The sequence below is a fragment of the Hippopotamus amphibius genome, chromosome 4, assembly GCF_030028045.1.
Source record: "Hippopotamus amphibius kiboko isolate mHipAmp2 chromosome 4, mHipAmp2.hap2, whole genome shotgun sequence".
Taxonomy (NCBI): Eukaryota; Metazoa; Chordata; class Mammalia; order Artiodactyla; family Hippopotamidae; genus Hippopotamus; species Hippopotamus amphibius.
This window is the reverse complement of record NC_080189.1, coordinates 182,433,055-182,448,313: the sequence shown is the minus strand read 5'-3', so window position 1 is coordinate 182,448,313 and position 15,259 is coordinate 182,433,055. Positions and strand designations below refer to the sequence as shown.

At 47.4% G+C, this 15,259-nt stretch overlaps 1 protein-coding gene across 5 annotated transcripts in view; it reads left to right on the top strand.

The window, feature by feature from the left end:
* The window catches only part of SETD3 (SET domain containing 3, actin N3(tau)-histidine methyltransferase), a 69,135-nt gene that overhangs the window by 16,947 nt on the left and 36,929 nt on the right, over positions 1-15,259 (top strand). For all 5 annotated transcript variants that reach the window (XM_057733294.1, XM_057733292.1, XM_057733295.1 and 2 more), the window contains 2 exons: positions 1,909-1,981; positions 2,288-2,544. In XM_057733294.1, the coding sequence (XP_057589277.1) occupies positions 1,909-1,981; positions 2,288-2,544 (330 nt within the window). The remainder of the gene's footprint in view (positions 1-1,908; positions 1,982-2,287; positions 2,545-15,259) is intronic.

Below are 15,259 nucleotides of genomic sequence, written 5' to 3'. Positions count from 1 at the left end.
GGCACGTCGGCAGCGGGCAGCCCACGCTCCCTCTCCCTGCCTGTCAGTCTCCCAGCAGGCCTCGCAGGTCCAGAGGAGCTCAGTCCAGGGTTCTACGCAGCCCCTTCCCAGTCCTCCTCCTTGGAACTATGCTGTTCACCAGTGAGTGGGAGCAGGTCCAGTCACATCTCTGAGCCTCTGTTAGGAGACCAGAGAACCTGCCTCATGGGCTTTTGAGATTTGAGTGAAGAGGAGGATGTGGGCTTGGGTGGTTTGGAGGGAGAGCACACAGGACCTTGTGATGGATTGGGTGTGGGATGGGGTGGAGGATGGGCAGTGTCGAGGATGCGGACCAGTTTTCTGGAGTGGATGACTGAGGGGCTGGAGGTGTCACTTACTGAGACGACACCAGCAGAGGTGAAGGGAAAGGAGAGGAGAAGTACCCATGTGCTAAGGGACGGACGCTCTCCTCCACTCAGGTCCTTCTTTCTAGATGAAGGAAGCAGCACCCCCTGATGGGACCCCAGGCCTCTCTCTGGCCCTCACTCATGCCTCTCCTAGGGAGGAGGCATAACAGTCTGGTGGTTTTGGAAGAAGGAACTGGGCTTGGCCTTTTTCTCCATGGGAGCTGGTTGCCGTATGTGTTCATTCCCCTGTTCTCTCCACCCTGGGAGTTTGCAGGGCAGGCCACACGTGGGGAAGCCTGTGGGGCTCCGGTCCTGCCTGTTACTAGCTGGGGGAGTCTGTCTAATTCTGGGATTCCGTAGGTGATATTTTGTGTGACCATCTGTTGTATTCTTGTGTCTCTCTCTGTTGGTTCAGAACTTGGGTGGAGGAAATGCATGTTATTTATTTGGGTCCCTTCAAACTTCCAGCAACATTTCTGGTCAAATGGTAGTTTACTTTTCAGGGATACCTTGATGAGCCGTGCACTGGTGTATTAGGTACCTGTTACATATCTTGTGTGTGAATAGTACCTTGCTTGTTATTAACCACGCTTCCAAAAGGACCACGGTCTCTTCCTTCATGATGCCTATAATGTATACTAAGGGACACGACACATAAAAATAGATAGTAGATGTTGGTAAAAGGCAAGAGTAAACCAGATGTCACACGTTTTTCTCATCTCAGACGGGAAGCATCATTAGCGTGGATGCTGCCCAGAAGGTCTTAGTGGTGGTCTGTCTTCACTGTGTGCGTGTTTTTAATTTTTTTAAGCTTTATTGAGGCATAATTGATATACAAAATTATACATATTTAATGAATATCTTTTGATGAGCTTGGACATATGCATGTACCATCACCACAGGCAAGATGCTACTACAGTGCACATGCTTTAGGCAGTATAGACATACATACAGGACTTCCTGAAAAGAAGTATCTCGTGTTGCCAAAGGAATGAGATAATGCTTTGGGAAAAAAATTAGTAACCAGAATACAGACATGTGCTTTAGCTGGTAACCGTGTGCTTTTAGGACAAGCATGTGGAGGAAGGAGTGTTACTCTAGCTTCAGAAACTCAATAGCAGTTCACATTGTCAGGTTAGGATTTTTGCTGGAGGTAGAACTTAGTTTAGTTTTGTTTTTAGAACTGAATATAAGTACAGCAAAGAATAAACACCCTTGTGCTCTGTTCCCAAATTGTTATATTTGCTTTGAATTACAGTTGAAAGTCACTCTTTTGATTTTTTTTCTCAGTATATTTGTAGTTTTTCTTTGGAAGCAGGATTCGAAACCATGCTTCTGTTCATTTAACTGTAACATAAATGTTTACATTTAGAAGTATGTTTGATAATTAGAAATGAAATGCTTATAGGCAACCTTAAGTTGTATTTCACTGTGATTGGATTTCTGACCATAGATATAGTTAGATTGATGATTGTTACATGTTTTGGTAATTCTACTGTTTTCTTATTTTTTTTCCTCCTAGGCAGAAGAATTATTTTTATGGGTTCCACGAAAGTTACTAATGACTGTTGAATCTGCTAAAAATTCAGTGCTGGGTGAGAATAATTTCTTTTGTTCAAAGCAGACCAAAAATGATAAAAATATATAAAATCTCATTTTTTGGCGCTAGGGACCGTATTTGGTTGTTTTCTTAATTAGTGAAATATTTCCCCAAACCCACACGAAGTGTTTTCCACACTAGTAATCTGACATAGTAGAAGGATGTCAGAAGAGCAGGGCACCTTACTTTAAATGTTATGAGGCTATCAGGATATTCCTATAACTTTAATATATATATTTTGAATGAACACTTTTTAAAGCAGTTTGTGGAACTGATGCTGTCACCTTCTGGGTTAATTCAGGGCCCTTGTATTCTCAAGACCGAATTCTTCAAGCCATGGGTAACATCACACTGGCCTTTCATCTGCTGTGTGAGCGAGCCGACCCTAACTCTTTCTGGCAGCCCTACATTCAGACCCTCCCCAGTGAATACGACACCCCTCTCTACTTCGAAGAGGATGAGGTTCGCTACCTTCAGTCCACACAGGCCATCCATGACGTCTTCAGCCAGTATAAGAATACGGCGCGGCAGTACGCCTACTTCTATAAGGTCATCCAGGTGAGCGGCTGGCAGCTGTTTAAAGGATGTGTAACAGGGTGGGGAAGGAGGGAAATGGATTGCTTAAATGTTCCACTTAAAACTTTTGCTTTTTAAGGTAAAAGGCATCGCTTGCAGTGTCTCTGTTTTTACAGAAACGTCATTGAAATGTGGTTGGAATACTTCTGACTTTCCAATGCCCAGTGTTAAAACAAGCAGTGGTTGCTCCTAAATTATGAAAGTCACTACATTTTTCTGAGAACAAAAGATAACCATAGAGTTTTAGAAGCTCTGCAGTCTAATACAAAAAGATACGCACCATGTCTGAATTTTCCAAGAAAATGAAAGTGCATTTGTGGGTTCTTCATATATATGTTAGCAATAAAATATTGACAGTTGATTTCTTTATGTTTCAAAGTGTATTGTGTATTATATTAATTTTAATTAGTTCTAAGTAGAAGTGTCACATAGAAGTCTCTGTAAGGTTGTGAGCGTTTGAGTTATGCCTGGTTGCTCCTGGCTGTGTTCTGGCAGTTCAGCCACGCTCTCTTTCCTTTCCTGTTGACCAGCACTCACACTGCTGAGGGCCAGCATCAGGGTTCCCTCCAGAGCTAAGGAAGGGCCCACGAAGCAGCTCCCGGGCTGCTGTACCTAATGAGTGGCAAGTGGGAAAGTGAGCTGCTCCCTTTCCCTTTTCTTTGGGCAATTTGATAACCTGGATTAGGCTCGATTTGGTTGTTCCTTAGCTGGTCTCTCTCTGCTATGTTTTATTGCTACAGGAAATAAAGTTTTTGTGTACATTATTTAACTTTACTGCACAAGAATATTACACTCAAAATTATATCCTCCTCTGCATCAAATAATTCAAATATGTAAAAAAAAACTACATGACTCTTGTCTTCGAGTAGAAATCACTGTTTTTCTAAACTTTAAACTTCAGGAAGTCTTTAAGAATTATCATACAGTGTGTATATAGCATTTATTTCAGGTGTGCTTGGTTTGAAAAATATTGATGGACCCAAACAAAACTCCGGTGATCCGGTTGGTTTGCACCTATGCTCCTGCAGTCTGGAGTCTGATATGGCTCTTCGTGACCTGAAAGGGTTGTGCTTCTATTCCTAGTTCTTTGTCATGTTTCTTCAATGACTAATGAAAGGGACGCTGCCCGTAGCAGGGGTAAGCCTTTGTCATTTCCTTTTGTTTGGCAACAAGCTGGAAACTAGCTCTTTTCACGACTGTTTCTCACATCGGGGCTGTTAGCTGGTGAATGCTGGCGGCCTGCCCTGAGTGGGATGGCCTCTGTGGTCAGGCCCAGGGTTCGTGCTATGTGGAGTCTCCTGACAGCTGGCTCGGCAAGGACGATGTTTGGATTTTCACTGCACTCACCAGCCTATTTCAGTGTTAATGAAGTCGTGCAGTTTTGCTTCAGGGTTCAATGAGATTTTAAATGACTGGGAGTCACTAAAATGCTCTCTTCATTTCGATGGAACCGTCTTGATAACCCTCTGAACTAAACCCCTTTAGATGATGTTTAGTGGCTGAATTATACCACAGTCTACGTAGTAAACAGTGTTACAGTGAACATCTCAGGGACCAGGGAACATTCTAGAAATAAACTTTAATTCGGAAGTTTTTCTAAGAGTAGTAAAATTCTCACATGACTAACAAGAACAATTTGTATAACTTATAGTGAATCCCAATATCCATCTTGAAAAAACAGCCGCAGTCTTAAAGCATTAACCAATCTAGCTGTTGTTCCTTTTTGGTATTCCTTTATTTATTCTTACTTTTTATTGAAAATCTTGATTAATAAATGTGAAACAAGGTATATCCAAATGTGGAATTATCAGACAATCAAATGTTGGCTTTTTTGCATGATTAAGCCAGTACTGAGTATTTGAAAAGAATGGTCGTGATTTTAAAAATGGGTGAAGGGGGTCAAAAGGTAAAAAGAAAAATATGCAGAATCATAAATTTTAAAAATGACTTAAAGATGCAATCAAACTGTATTTTTTTTGACTGTCAAAAGTGTCAAAGTGAAGAGAAAGCAAGGTGTGTCTGTGACCACATCATAGCTTCTTCTCTTTTATATCAGTGCATCTCAGCTGTGCGGTTGAGAGAGTATTTGTGCTTGAGAGCATATTTGGTAACGGTTGGAGACAATTTTGGTTGTTAGGTTTGGGGAGGGGGGTATGCCTCTGGCATCTAGGCTGGGGATGCTGCTGAACTTCCCATAATGTGCAGGGAAGCCCCCAAGCAAGGAATCGTGCAGCCCAGAATGTCAGTAGTGCTGAAGTTGAGAAACCCTGCTTTGTATTCATGGATAGAGGATGAAGCACCTCAAATACCTTTGTGATTGCAGAGATCACCATCAACCCCTTCTAGTGACTGGACGCCTAGGGCCTGACGGCATTAGTTGCTGGTCACTGTCCCCGTATGTCAGGAAGTCTTCATGGGCCAGTTCCAGAGCCCCCGGCTTTAGCTGCCTGCTGTGGCTAGGAGAATGTATTTTAAAGTCCTTTTCTGCTTGTTGTCATTTAACAAACATCACTTCTTTTTAAAAACTTACAAACATAAGACTAGGTTTGGAGATGTTCGACTTGTTATGGTTATAAATCCAGGGGAACAAAGACTGGAGAAATCTGAGTGTGAAATTCAGATTACTTTTTACAAACAGATTTGGACCAAGGAGTCGAGTTGAGATCCTTGGAATTGTGCTTTGCAGATGAACTTTATGTAGTGGGCTGTTTTTCTCCACATAAGCTGCTGAGAGTTCAGTCAGGATGGGGGCATTTGACTGATGGGAGGGGAAGGACCATGTGCCCTGAATGAGGCGGCCCTGACTGAGGGTGGTCTCAGGAAGCGTCGAAGCAGCGGTGGGATAATCTGCCCGAGAGAGAGAGGTTGCACAGAAAGAGCCTGAACTTTATTATCATTATAAAAATGTAATATATTATTAAATATAATTTGGCATTAGTTGCTTCACCCCATCCCTCTGTGTTTGTCTCCTTATCTGTTAGGTAAAGTAGGAGACCCATTTTTCAGTGCAGCTGTTGTCAGCCCAAGTTGGGTTGTTCATTCAAAGCCTCCAGCACAGTGCTGGGCTGTGGTGCCTGTGGCGTCAGGAAACACGAAGGAGATCGTGGTTGAAGCCACCCCAGCCGGGGTGGTGTGGCAGTGGACAGGGTGGGCTCTGGAGCTGGCCTGCCAGGGTTCGAATACTCACAGCATCATTTTGGGCAGGTCTCTGTGCTTCTGTTTCCCTTTGTGTAAAATGGGATAATACAGCACCTGTCTCCCAGGGTTGCCGAGTGGACGAAATGAGTTGATCTCTGTGAGGCCCTCAGTACAGCAGTACTTGTCATAGAAATGCTCCATTTCTGTTACTGTTCTGTGTTTCGATCTTTCAGGACATGTTGTTTGGTTGCTTTGTGTTCTATTTTAAGGTTCATCTCCCCACCCCAGCAGTCCCTTATGTTAGCATTTCTTAGCTTCCCTACTAAAAACTCCTATTGGCCACGGATAGTGAAGAGTATTCCCGCGAGACTAGGGCCTAGGCCCACAGGACTCTTCACAGGCTCAGATTGCTTCGATATCTCTTGCTTTTGCTGTTATTGTTGTTGGTTTCTTGTCTCATGTTTTTAAATGTTAAAAATTCATTCAGTTGTTTATCTTTGCTGTAGTTTAAAAATCATGTGAAATGACTGACCATTGAGTCAGATTGGCATTGTAGGAAAACAGCCCCATTTCTCCCATGACCCTACCTGCCAACGCTGGAGCCCGTGTTCCAGCGGGAGAGGCACAGCTTTACGTGGAGTAAATGTGGTCAGCCTAAGGGTGACTCTCTTTCAGGAAAAGAAAATGTGACAGTCGCTTAAACGTTAGTAAAAATAGGCAACAGAAGAGATGATTACAAATTGAAAATATATCAGAATGAGCTTTGGTAGAAAATTTCTTAATTGATGATTTAATTTCTGTGCCTTGTTGGAATCAGAACACCAGGCAGCCTGGAATGAGATGTCCTGCTGAGACAGCCAGGGCGTCTAGGCTGTTGAGGAGAAGGTTTTTGCGTAAGAATTCATGACAAAGAAAAACAGACTTAATAAGCAAGAGTTATCTTTTTTAAAAATCATATTTTGAATCTAGCTGTATTCTTCTAGTTCAGGATGTTCCCGTTGCTTATAGAAGCCTTCAGTAATAATTGAGAATAAACACGAATGTTAACATGGTACTGCTGTTATTTTGTAAGTGTCGTGTTTTCTCACTTCAGTACCAAGCCATACATGCTATGCTTTTCCAGGCTCAGGTGTTGGGCTTTTGCTCCTTTTTAGTACACAGATCACTTCAGCAGTGCACTGTCATCCAGGGGAGAGTGAGTAGGATTACAGCAGTTCATATTTAACATTTTCAGTACAGCGATGTGCCCTCAGTTTGATTTTTAAAATTAATTAATTATTTTGCACTGTAGCTCTTACCTTTTTCAGGGTCTTGGGAACCCTCTTCCTAGAGAAATGTGTATGTGTGCTGTAAACACAAACCCTGGCAGACCATTTGGGGGCTCAAATTCCAGAACCTGATTTGCAGTTTTTTGTTTTGACTTCCAATTTTAAAGTCATTTTTCTGGGGCCTGTACCAAGCTCTGCATCTGGACGGAAACCCATTCTTTTTCTTCTGAGCTGACCTCTGGCTTGAAAGTCTGCCAGCCACGGCTGCGGCCCCTGCCTCCTGTGCACCAGCGGTGTGACGCAAGCACGACTGGGCCCACGTGTCTGGTGGCGATCCCAGGTCCCTGGGAGAGGAGCACAGAGAAGTGTTAATAGTCATCTGGCTTCAGGCTTTAGGATGTTTATTCTAAAAGAAAACTAGCAACTAACGTCTAGGAATTATAAATTCCTTTAGGTAAATTTCTCTGCACTGCATTCTTTAATGCTTCTCTCTCTCTGCTTGTTGTTGCCTAAGAACTAGCAAAATAATTTCCTGTGTTCTTTCCTCCCGGCATATTTCCTTGGTCAAGGGCTTTTGTGTGTGGCAGCTTGGTAGTTCAGGTTACTTTCAGTCTTTAGCTTGCTTCACAGAGTTGGTTGAAAAGTGTTTCCAGGCCTCTGCTCAGCCTGATCTATGCAGCAGCAGAGGGCTTTACGCTTCTCCAAGGTTTTTATGTTATACCTACGTTGTATTCTTCTTGAAATGTGCAGTATACAGTGTGTCCTTTGGGTGTTCAACAGATGATAGTATGTAACCAGAAGCCTCAGACTCAGGAAATTTTTTGTGCATACCTGCAGTAAGATCTAACACCTGCTGGAGAAACATGATACTGCAGCTTCATGGTTGAGAAATGTCAGCACCCAAACTCAGGGAGCTCAGTTTAGAAATTGTGGCTCAGCCAAATGCTGGAGAAGGCTAGTGGGGATTGAGAACCTGAGTGGTGGTAGAATTTCTGTCCGTTTGTGAAGGGGGGGCGGGGGCAGGGAAGAAGAGAGGATTAATGGTGGGGGCAGAACTTGACCTTTAAAACTGCTGCAGAGCTTTAACCTATAAAAATACACCTGACAGACCAGGACATTCCAAAGTTCAACTCCAGGTTGGAACTTTTGCATGGAAATAGCTGACTAGTTTTGTGATAGAAATCAGTTGGGAAGAAAGTAGGATTTGGCTTAAACCCAGCTTTGAAACAGTGCGATTGTGAGCAGGTGAAGAAAATCATCTTTGGACTTAACGTAAATGAATGATAGTCCAAATATTCCTTGCCCGCGGCAGTGAAGGAGTGAACAGACCCTGTGAGGGAGCTGCGTGTCTAGTTGATAGTCCCGTGTGGTGGGCCAGGCCCTGCAGTGGGGGGCGCCAGCTCGCCCTCAGGTTAAGAGCTCTGTTGGGACACACACGTTTTCCTGTGCTGTTGAGCTTGAATACGATGCTCTTTTAAGTAAATTCAGGAGTACGGGGTTGGACAGCATAGAGGCATATCTGTAAAATTACTGTTTTCCCATTGATCTCATCATTGTCGTGATTTATCCCACCTTACTTGGGTTTCCTCTTTTGTGCTGATCAAACCTGAGAGGTACAGGAAGGGCTGTCGAGGGAGAAGCTCATGTGTGCGTTAAACGCTGTGAGTTTTATTCCCAGGCGAGCACCCGTTGCGGCAGGCTTCCGCCTTTCCTGCCCTATGCTGCAGGGTGGAGGGAGGCTGTGTTAAGTTGGCCGTCCTTCCGGACAGGCAGCTTCTCCCACCTGGCCAGGCCCGTGGTGAGGAGACCCCAGCAGCCAGACTCACCGCTTGCTGAGAACAGGGCCTGGTTCTCGGCATCCAGTGGCAGTTGTGGCTGCACACCAGTTGCTGTCCCGTTTATCGCTGTTCCCCGAAGCTCACATCTGCATAGAGAAGCGAGCCTCAGATTTGAGTAAAGCGCCCCTGGGTGTCAGCGTGCTTTAAGATCCAGCACCTTGACATGTGCAGACGATGTATGTGGGTGTCCAGTGCTGTCTGAGACACACGTGTGGGTGCTGCCTGTACCCCAGCAGCACCGCAGGGGAGGACGTGCTCGTGCATTCATGGAACTTGACCTCTGCTGGCGGCTGAGGTGGTGGCGGGCACCCCCAGTTTACATGCAGGCTTACTCCACGTTGTCCCTGAGGCCACAAGGGACGTGGGGGTTCTCCATAGCCAGCTGCTCCCTCGTCGGCCCTTCCTGCCCCGCCTCCCCCCATGCCTGGAAACTTGTGTAAGGTCTTCCTTCCCAGAGAGAGCAGCCCCCCACCGCTCCTCCTGACCGTGGGTCCCGCCCCTTTGTGTTTGTAGCCCGTTGTAGTGCCCTGATTGTTTATTCATTCAGCTGTTGTGTATTGAGGATCTCAAGTGTGAGGCAGGGACGAATGTCCCTGGAGGTGCAGAGACCTCTTTTTGAACTTTTTATTTTGAAATAATTTTCTTGACTAACAAAAAAGTTGCAAACATAGTACAAAGTTGAAAGCCTGGCCGTGGGCACCGCCTCCTGGATACCCAGCTCCTGCCCTCGTTTCCACTTAAGTTTCCTCCCAGAGGCACATGTGTTCTGTATGTGACACTTGTTCTCAGCCAGTTTCCTGACAGTGTCAGAACTCCTGACGGAGGGTGGGGGGTATGGGATGCTGTGGGGGTGAGAGAAGGTGCTTCAGTGACTGGGGGGTATCAAGGTGAGCCTGGGTTTTATGTGGGGGGCACTGGGTGGAGACGCAGGATGTGACGGGGAGAGGATGATGCCCTCTCATTCCAAGCTGTGCCCAGAGTCAGTGGAGCCTCTTGCTGTCCTGTGAGTCATGTTCTGTGCAGGGTGTCCTGGGGGACAGGTCGGACCAGGAGGTGGAAGTGGCTCCTGAGATGTTGTAGGGACCCATGGTCATTAACAGAGTGTGCTGTGTGGGGACAGAGCTGCCCCGTCAGGGTGACCCTCCCTGGGCACGTCTCCTCAGGGCTTTAGTCCTGATGGTTGCCCTGTGAGGGAGGCAGCGTTCATCCTCCCTTTGCAAAGGAGCAGTGGGAGATGTGGGGTGCCCGGGCCTGGGTCAGAGCAGGCCCACCAGGACCCCAGCCTTCCCGAACCAGGGCCAGTAGGGCAGTCTGTCTCTGTGGCTCTTTCTGGTCTTACTTTTGGGACAAAGAAGTGGTCTCGTTTTAAGGGCAGAGCAGTCTTGTTTAAAATCTCTCTTGGGCTCTTATTTCACAGAAAGCTGGCCCATCCCCTGGGCCTGCATGGGGCACCTGCTGGACTTCCTTCCAACTCCTGGAGGGACCTCTGTCCAGTCTCAGTCTCACTCTGTGCACTTTGTTCTTTTTTCTTTTTTTCTCCTTACCAACTTGACTTTTAATGTTATAAAAAATGTGGAAACACTGGAACTTAGGGAAATCCCTCCAGGCTTGCACGTCCTCTGGAGAGTTTGCGGCCTTTGTGATCTTTGTTAGAGCCTCTGGCTGTCTTGCTGGGATGCTCTGGCCTGTGTCCTCGCTTGTTCCCGACGGCTGACCTTGAGCGATATTAATATGTGTTAAATGTACACGAGTGTTGTCCTTATTTACGGTTTCTGACTTTGTAAATTATTCATTCTATACATGTATCTAATTTTCACCATTATTATAAATACAGGCTGCAGATATGACATTTAAAAAAATGTAATTTGTGTTTTTAACCATTCGCTTGTTTCATATAATGTTATAGCAATTCAAACAGATACAGACGTCACCTTCTGGGATCTAGTGTTCTTTGTGTCTTCCAGTTTTTGTTTCAGCAGGCTTTGAGGGACTCAAGAACGCAATGCCGTTTCTGTGTGTTTCTGGTTCTAAGTGGGGGAAGCCAGGCCCGCGTCCAGTCGGTGGCACATGTTCCTCCTTGGCAGTTAAGGAAGGTCACCATCTCGTGGTGTGTGTACGGGGGGAGGCTGCGCTGCCCCACGCTCTGTCCTCCAGTAGGAGTTTTCCAGGTGAGATTCTGGGATCTCCGGGCTGCCGTGTTGCTAGGGCGCTCCCGGCTCCTGCCCTTGCGTGGCCCGCTGGCTCTTCTGTCTGGCCGTCCTCCCGTGAACCACAGCCTTCATCCCCTCACTTGCCTTGTCACCTGACGCGAGGTGTTGGGCCCCTTGAGGAAAACTTCCAACCCTGCTAATGAGAGCTAGGAGTGGAAGTCCAGCAGAGTCGTCACGAGGGTGATCATTCCTGGCCATGCCGGCTGTGTGTCCAGCACTGCGAGCGCTTTCTTGCCTTTTATTCCAGGAGCTACTGCCTTCCCATGGGAATCTGAGACAGAATTCACCAAATTAGGTTCAATAGAAACCTCCAATCCCAGGCCCAGGTTGGTGGTGGTGTAATTCATTACCCCAGGGCTGGGCATCACCCCGTTTTACAGGTGAGGAGCTGGGCTGAGGGGCGAGTTACAGTTAAAGCCCAGATCCGCCTGACCCTAGAGGCCGTATCTTCCACTTCCCTCGTCTCCACAGACCCATCCACTTTGCAATTCCGTCTCTCCCCGTCCAGCCCCCGCTTTACCAGTCCCGGGTCCTTCCCACAAGTCTGATCAACAGAACTTTTTTGAAAATTCAAGTTTAAAAACAAAAGCTTCAAAAAAAATCTTTCTTGGAAACTGCTTCCCCTCCCCCCGCCGCCCCCGCGCCGGCCCCGTAAGGTCTGCGTCTCGTGATTACACTCCTTATCCTCCCGGAGGGATTCTGGATTTTATTTTCTGTTTCGAGTGTGTGTGATAAAGTGGGAACCTGCTTCTATTTTTTGAGACCTCTGACAGGCGCCCTTGTGGGAATACTCTTCCAAGTTACCAGGCACGTTTGCAGCCACTCCTGCTGGTTGACGCTGACGCCCAAACTCTGTTCCTTCCCTGCAGAACTGCTCCGCTTTCGTCATTGCTTATGACCTAAGAAACGTGGCTTAGGCTGTAGCTGTCCCAGGGCCACTCTGTATCCTCTTCACCTTCTCTCAGGGGAAGCGCGGTGACAGTAGAAGCGTGGAAAGGAAAGCAGACAGGAGAGGAACCTCCGTACCATCAGTGATTATAGTATTAATGTGTAATAGTTAACCGAGTTGGGCCTGAACCTCTCAGCAGCTGAATGTGGAGGCACGGCTGGGACTCCTGCCCCCGCTGCACGTTAGGACCAGTGGAAGCGTGGACTGAGCTCAGCCTCCGGTGAGCTTGAGGGAATTTACAGCCCTGCGTGGAGTGGGATGGGGAGGATGGCCACCTCGACAGAAGCAGGAGGTTAGAGAGTCTTCAAAGATGGGAACAGAGGCGCCCTGTATTCTGTTGCCCTTATTCCGTAAGGTGTGTCGATTGGACACAGCTACACCCCAGTCTTCCTGGCATCTTTGGGTTTGAGAGCCCGTGCGTGGGGAGTGCTTTGCTGTTGGTATTCACCCCTGATGTTTGCTTCCTGCCATTGCACTGCGTCCTAACTCTGCCTAGGACTGATATGGGCAGACACTCTAACTTCAGTATTTAGTGCTTCATTCTAGCCCTGGTGGGTTAGACCAGGTGGACGACATCTTTTACCGTCATGGAAACTCACTTTAGCAGCGTGTTTCTGCTGGGCAGATTATCCAAAAAATTGCCCATGTAATATAATAATTTTTAAATAGTCTTGTTAATAGCAGCTTCTTCCCACCCTGCCTGGCCATTCATTCTGCACCCAGCTTGCCAGTTTTCAGAGGCATCAGTGTCCTGAAGAAAAAAGAACAGCCCCTCAGAGTCTGAGCTTGTCACCCGCTAGGTAGCTCTGGTCAGATTAAGTTGGAGTCTGAGTTCCCTTATCTGTAGAAAGGAGACATGGGTGCCCACCAGCCAGGCTGTGTGGGAATGAAGAAGGTGGCACCTCTGTGGGGCCCAGCACACAGGAGCCAGCCCTGCAGCCGACTCAGTGGGTCAGCCCTGCTCTCTCTAGGGCCGTCTTCTGGTCTCTGCTAGACCACGGTCCCTGCTCAGGGCCCGATCTTGAGAGGCAGCCCTTCCCAGCTTGAGGACCACTTAGAGGGCCAGTCTCTGTATAGACGCAAAACATGCCTCCCTGGAACCTTCACTGCAGCGTCGTTTCCTGACTTTTAGAGCAAAAGAGTAGATTTCGTCTTCTGCCACAACTCCTTCTCTGTCTCCTCCCCCCACTTCCGCCCCCCACCCCGCTGAGGCATTCATTCAGCAAACACCTCTGTGCGAGATGCACCTGCTTGGAATCGATGGTTTGCAAAGTTAATCAGAAGCTTGCTTGCTGGGCCTATATAATGAATTCAGTAAAAAGTGATATTTAAGGGCATAGATTGGAGGAAAAAAAAGAAAGAAAATCACGGACGTTCAGAGAAGGAAGAGTCCTTCCAGCTGGGAAGTTGAGGAGGACTTGTTTTTTGTCATTTTTAAATGGGAGCAGTGGTGGTTGGAGAAGGGGATCTTGGACATGGACCTCCGCTGCTCTCTGACCTCGCCTTTGCCGTCTTTTTCTCCCAGAGCGCATCTGTACCTGACAGCATGCTGTGTATTTCTTCATTCATCTGTCTGTCTGCCTAACCAGCCACTGCGGGCAGGAGCTGTGTTTCATCCTCAGCTGGAAGGTGCATATCACATAGCAGGGCTCGGTTGTGGTTTGCTGACTGAATAAAGGCATCAGCCAGCAGCCGAAACAACAGCAAATAGCGTTTAATAAAACAGGTCAGACACTGTGCCTTCGTTTGTTTCCTCCTGTCAACAGCCAGTGAGACGTGCAATTCCTCTTTCCTACTGAAGGACAGACCCGCCAGACTTCACGGGTGGGCAGTAGCCAGGCTGGGTCTCAGGTGTGGCTCAGCCCCCAGAGCCCATGCTCTCTGCCCGGTGCAATCCTCCCCGCCCCCCTTAGAGTCCTAGAACTTGGGCCACCTGTCACTCAGTCATCTGCTTCATGGCTCTTCTGGAACCTGCAAGGCGTCAGGAGCAGACTTCTGTGTTCCCTAGCTTAATTCTCTTCTTTTTTATGGGGATGTTTGCCTGTTTTCTTGTTCTAATTTTCTGTGATTTGTAAGAGATCACCAGCAATGACTCTATGGTCATATGTACAAGTTCTTTCAATATTCAAATCAGTTATTTTGTTTGTTTTTTTTTCAGTCTGGAGCAATTTGGACATGTTTAAAATGGCTGGGGGCTTTCTTACTGTCATTTCTGTTACTTTGGAATTCATTTTTCTTCCAGTGATGACAGACACCCAATCCAGATTGGCCACTGTCCTCCCTTCCAGAGGGTCTCCACTTTTGACCCCTCCTGTCTAGGTCTGTGTGCAGAACTAGGGAGGTCTTTTGGTAACATAAATGGTATCATGCTGCTGGTTTACCGTTATACTTGGGAAAAATCAAAGGGCAGGGCTGCCATGATGGCCCTTCCTGCCCCTTCAGGTGAATCCCGAGGTGCCCCTTCCTCCCCGTCCCTGCAGTCCGCTTCCTGTGGCCATGATCTTGCCAGCCTCTCTGACCTCATCTCCTCCCTTGCTGCAGGGGCTTCCCCCCGTTCCATGAAGGGCTGCCTCCTCCGTCTTCTGGTTTCGGCTGAAACGTTGACGTTTGAGTGAGGCTTTCCCTTACCACAAAGTAGATCTCTTTTATCCACTATGTTAGTGTGTTGGTCAGGAATCTATAGAGAAACAGAACCAAGAGGATGTGTGTATGTACATAGGAGATTTGTTTTAAGGAATTGGCTCACGTGATTTTGGAGGCTGGCAAGTCCAGCATTTACAGGGCAGGCCAGCAGGCTGGAGGCCCGGGGAAGAGCTGATGTTTCCGTTCAAGTGCGAAGGCCATCGCTGCAGCGTCCCTCTTGCTTGGGGAGGTCAGGGTTTTGTTCTGTTCAGGCCTCAGGTGATCGGATGATGCCCCCTTTCCGCCCCCGCATCAGGGAGGGCAGTCCGCTTCACGCGGAGTCCACCCCTTTACACGGTAAGCTCATCCTCGGAGAGCCTCACAGAAACATCCAGAATAATGTTTGACCAGCTTGGCCCAGCCAAGTTGACACATAAAATTCACCGTCACAGTTAGCATGCTTTTTAGAATTTATGTATGGACTTGTTATCTGCATCCTCCTGCGGAGTGACCCTGCTCCCCAGGCCCCACCGTGGCACTGCGTGGGCACCGTGCCCGGCACGCAGAGCCTGGGCAGGGCTTGTGCAGCGGGGAGCCGATTGCCTGCCAGCTCTCCACATGAGTCTCGCGTGGCCAGGGCCTCATGGGAGGTGAATGGCCACAGTCCAGCCT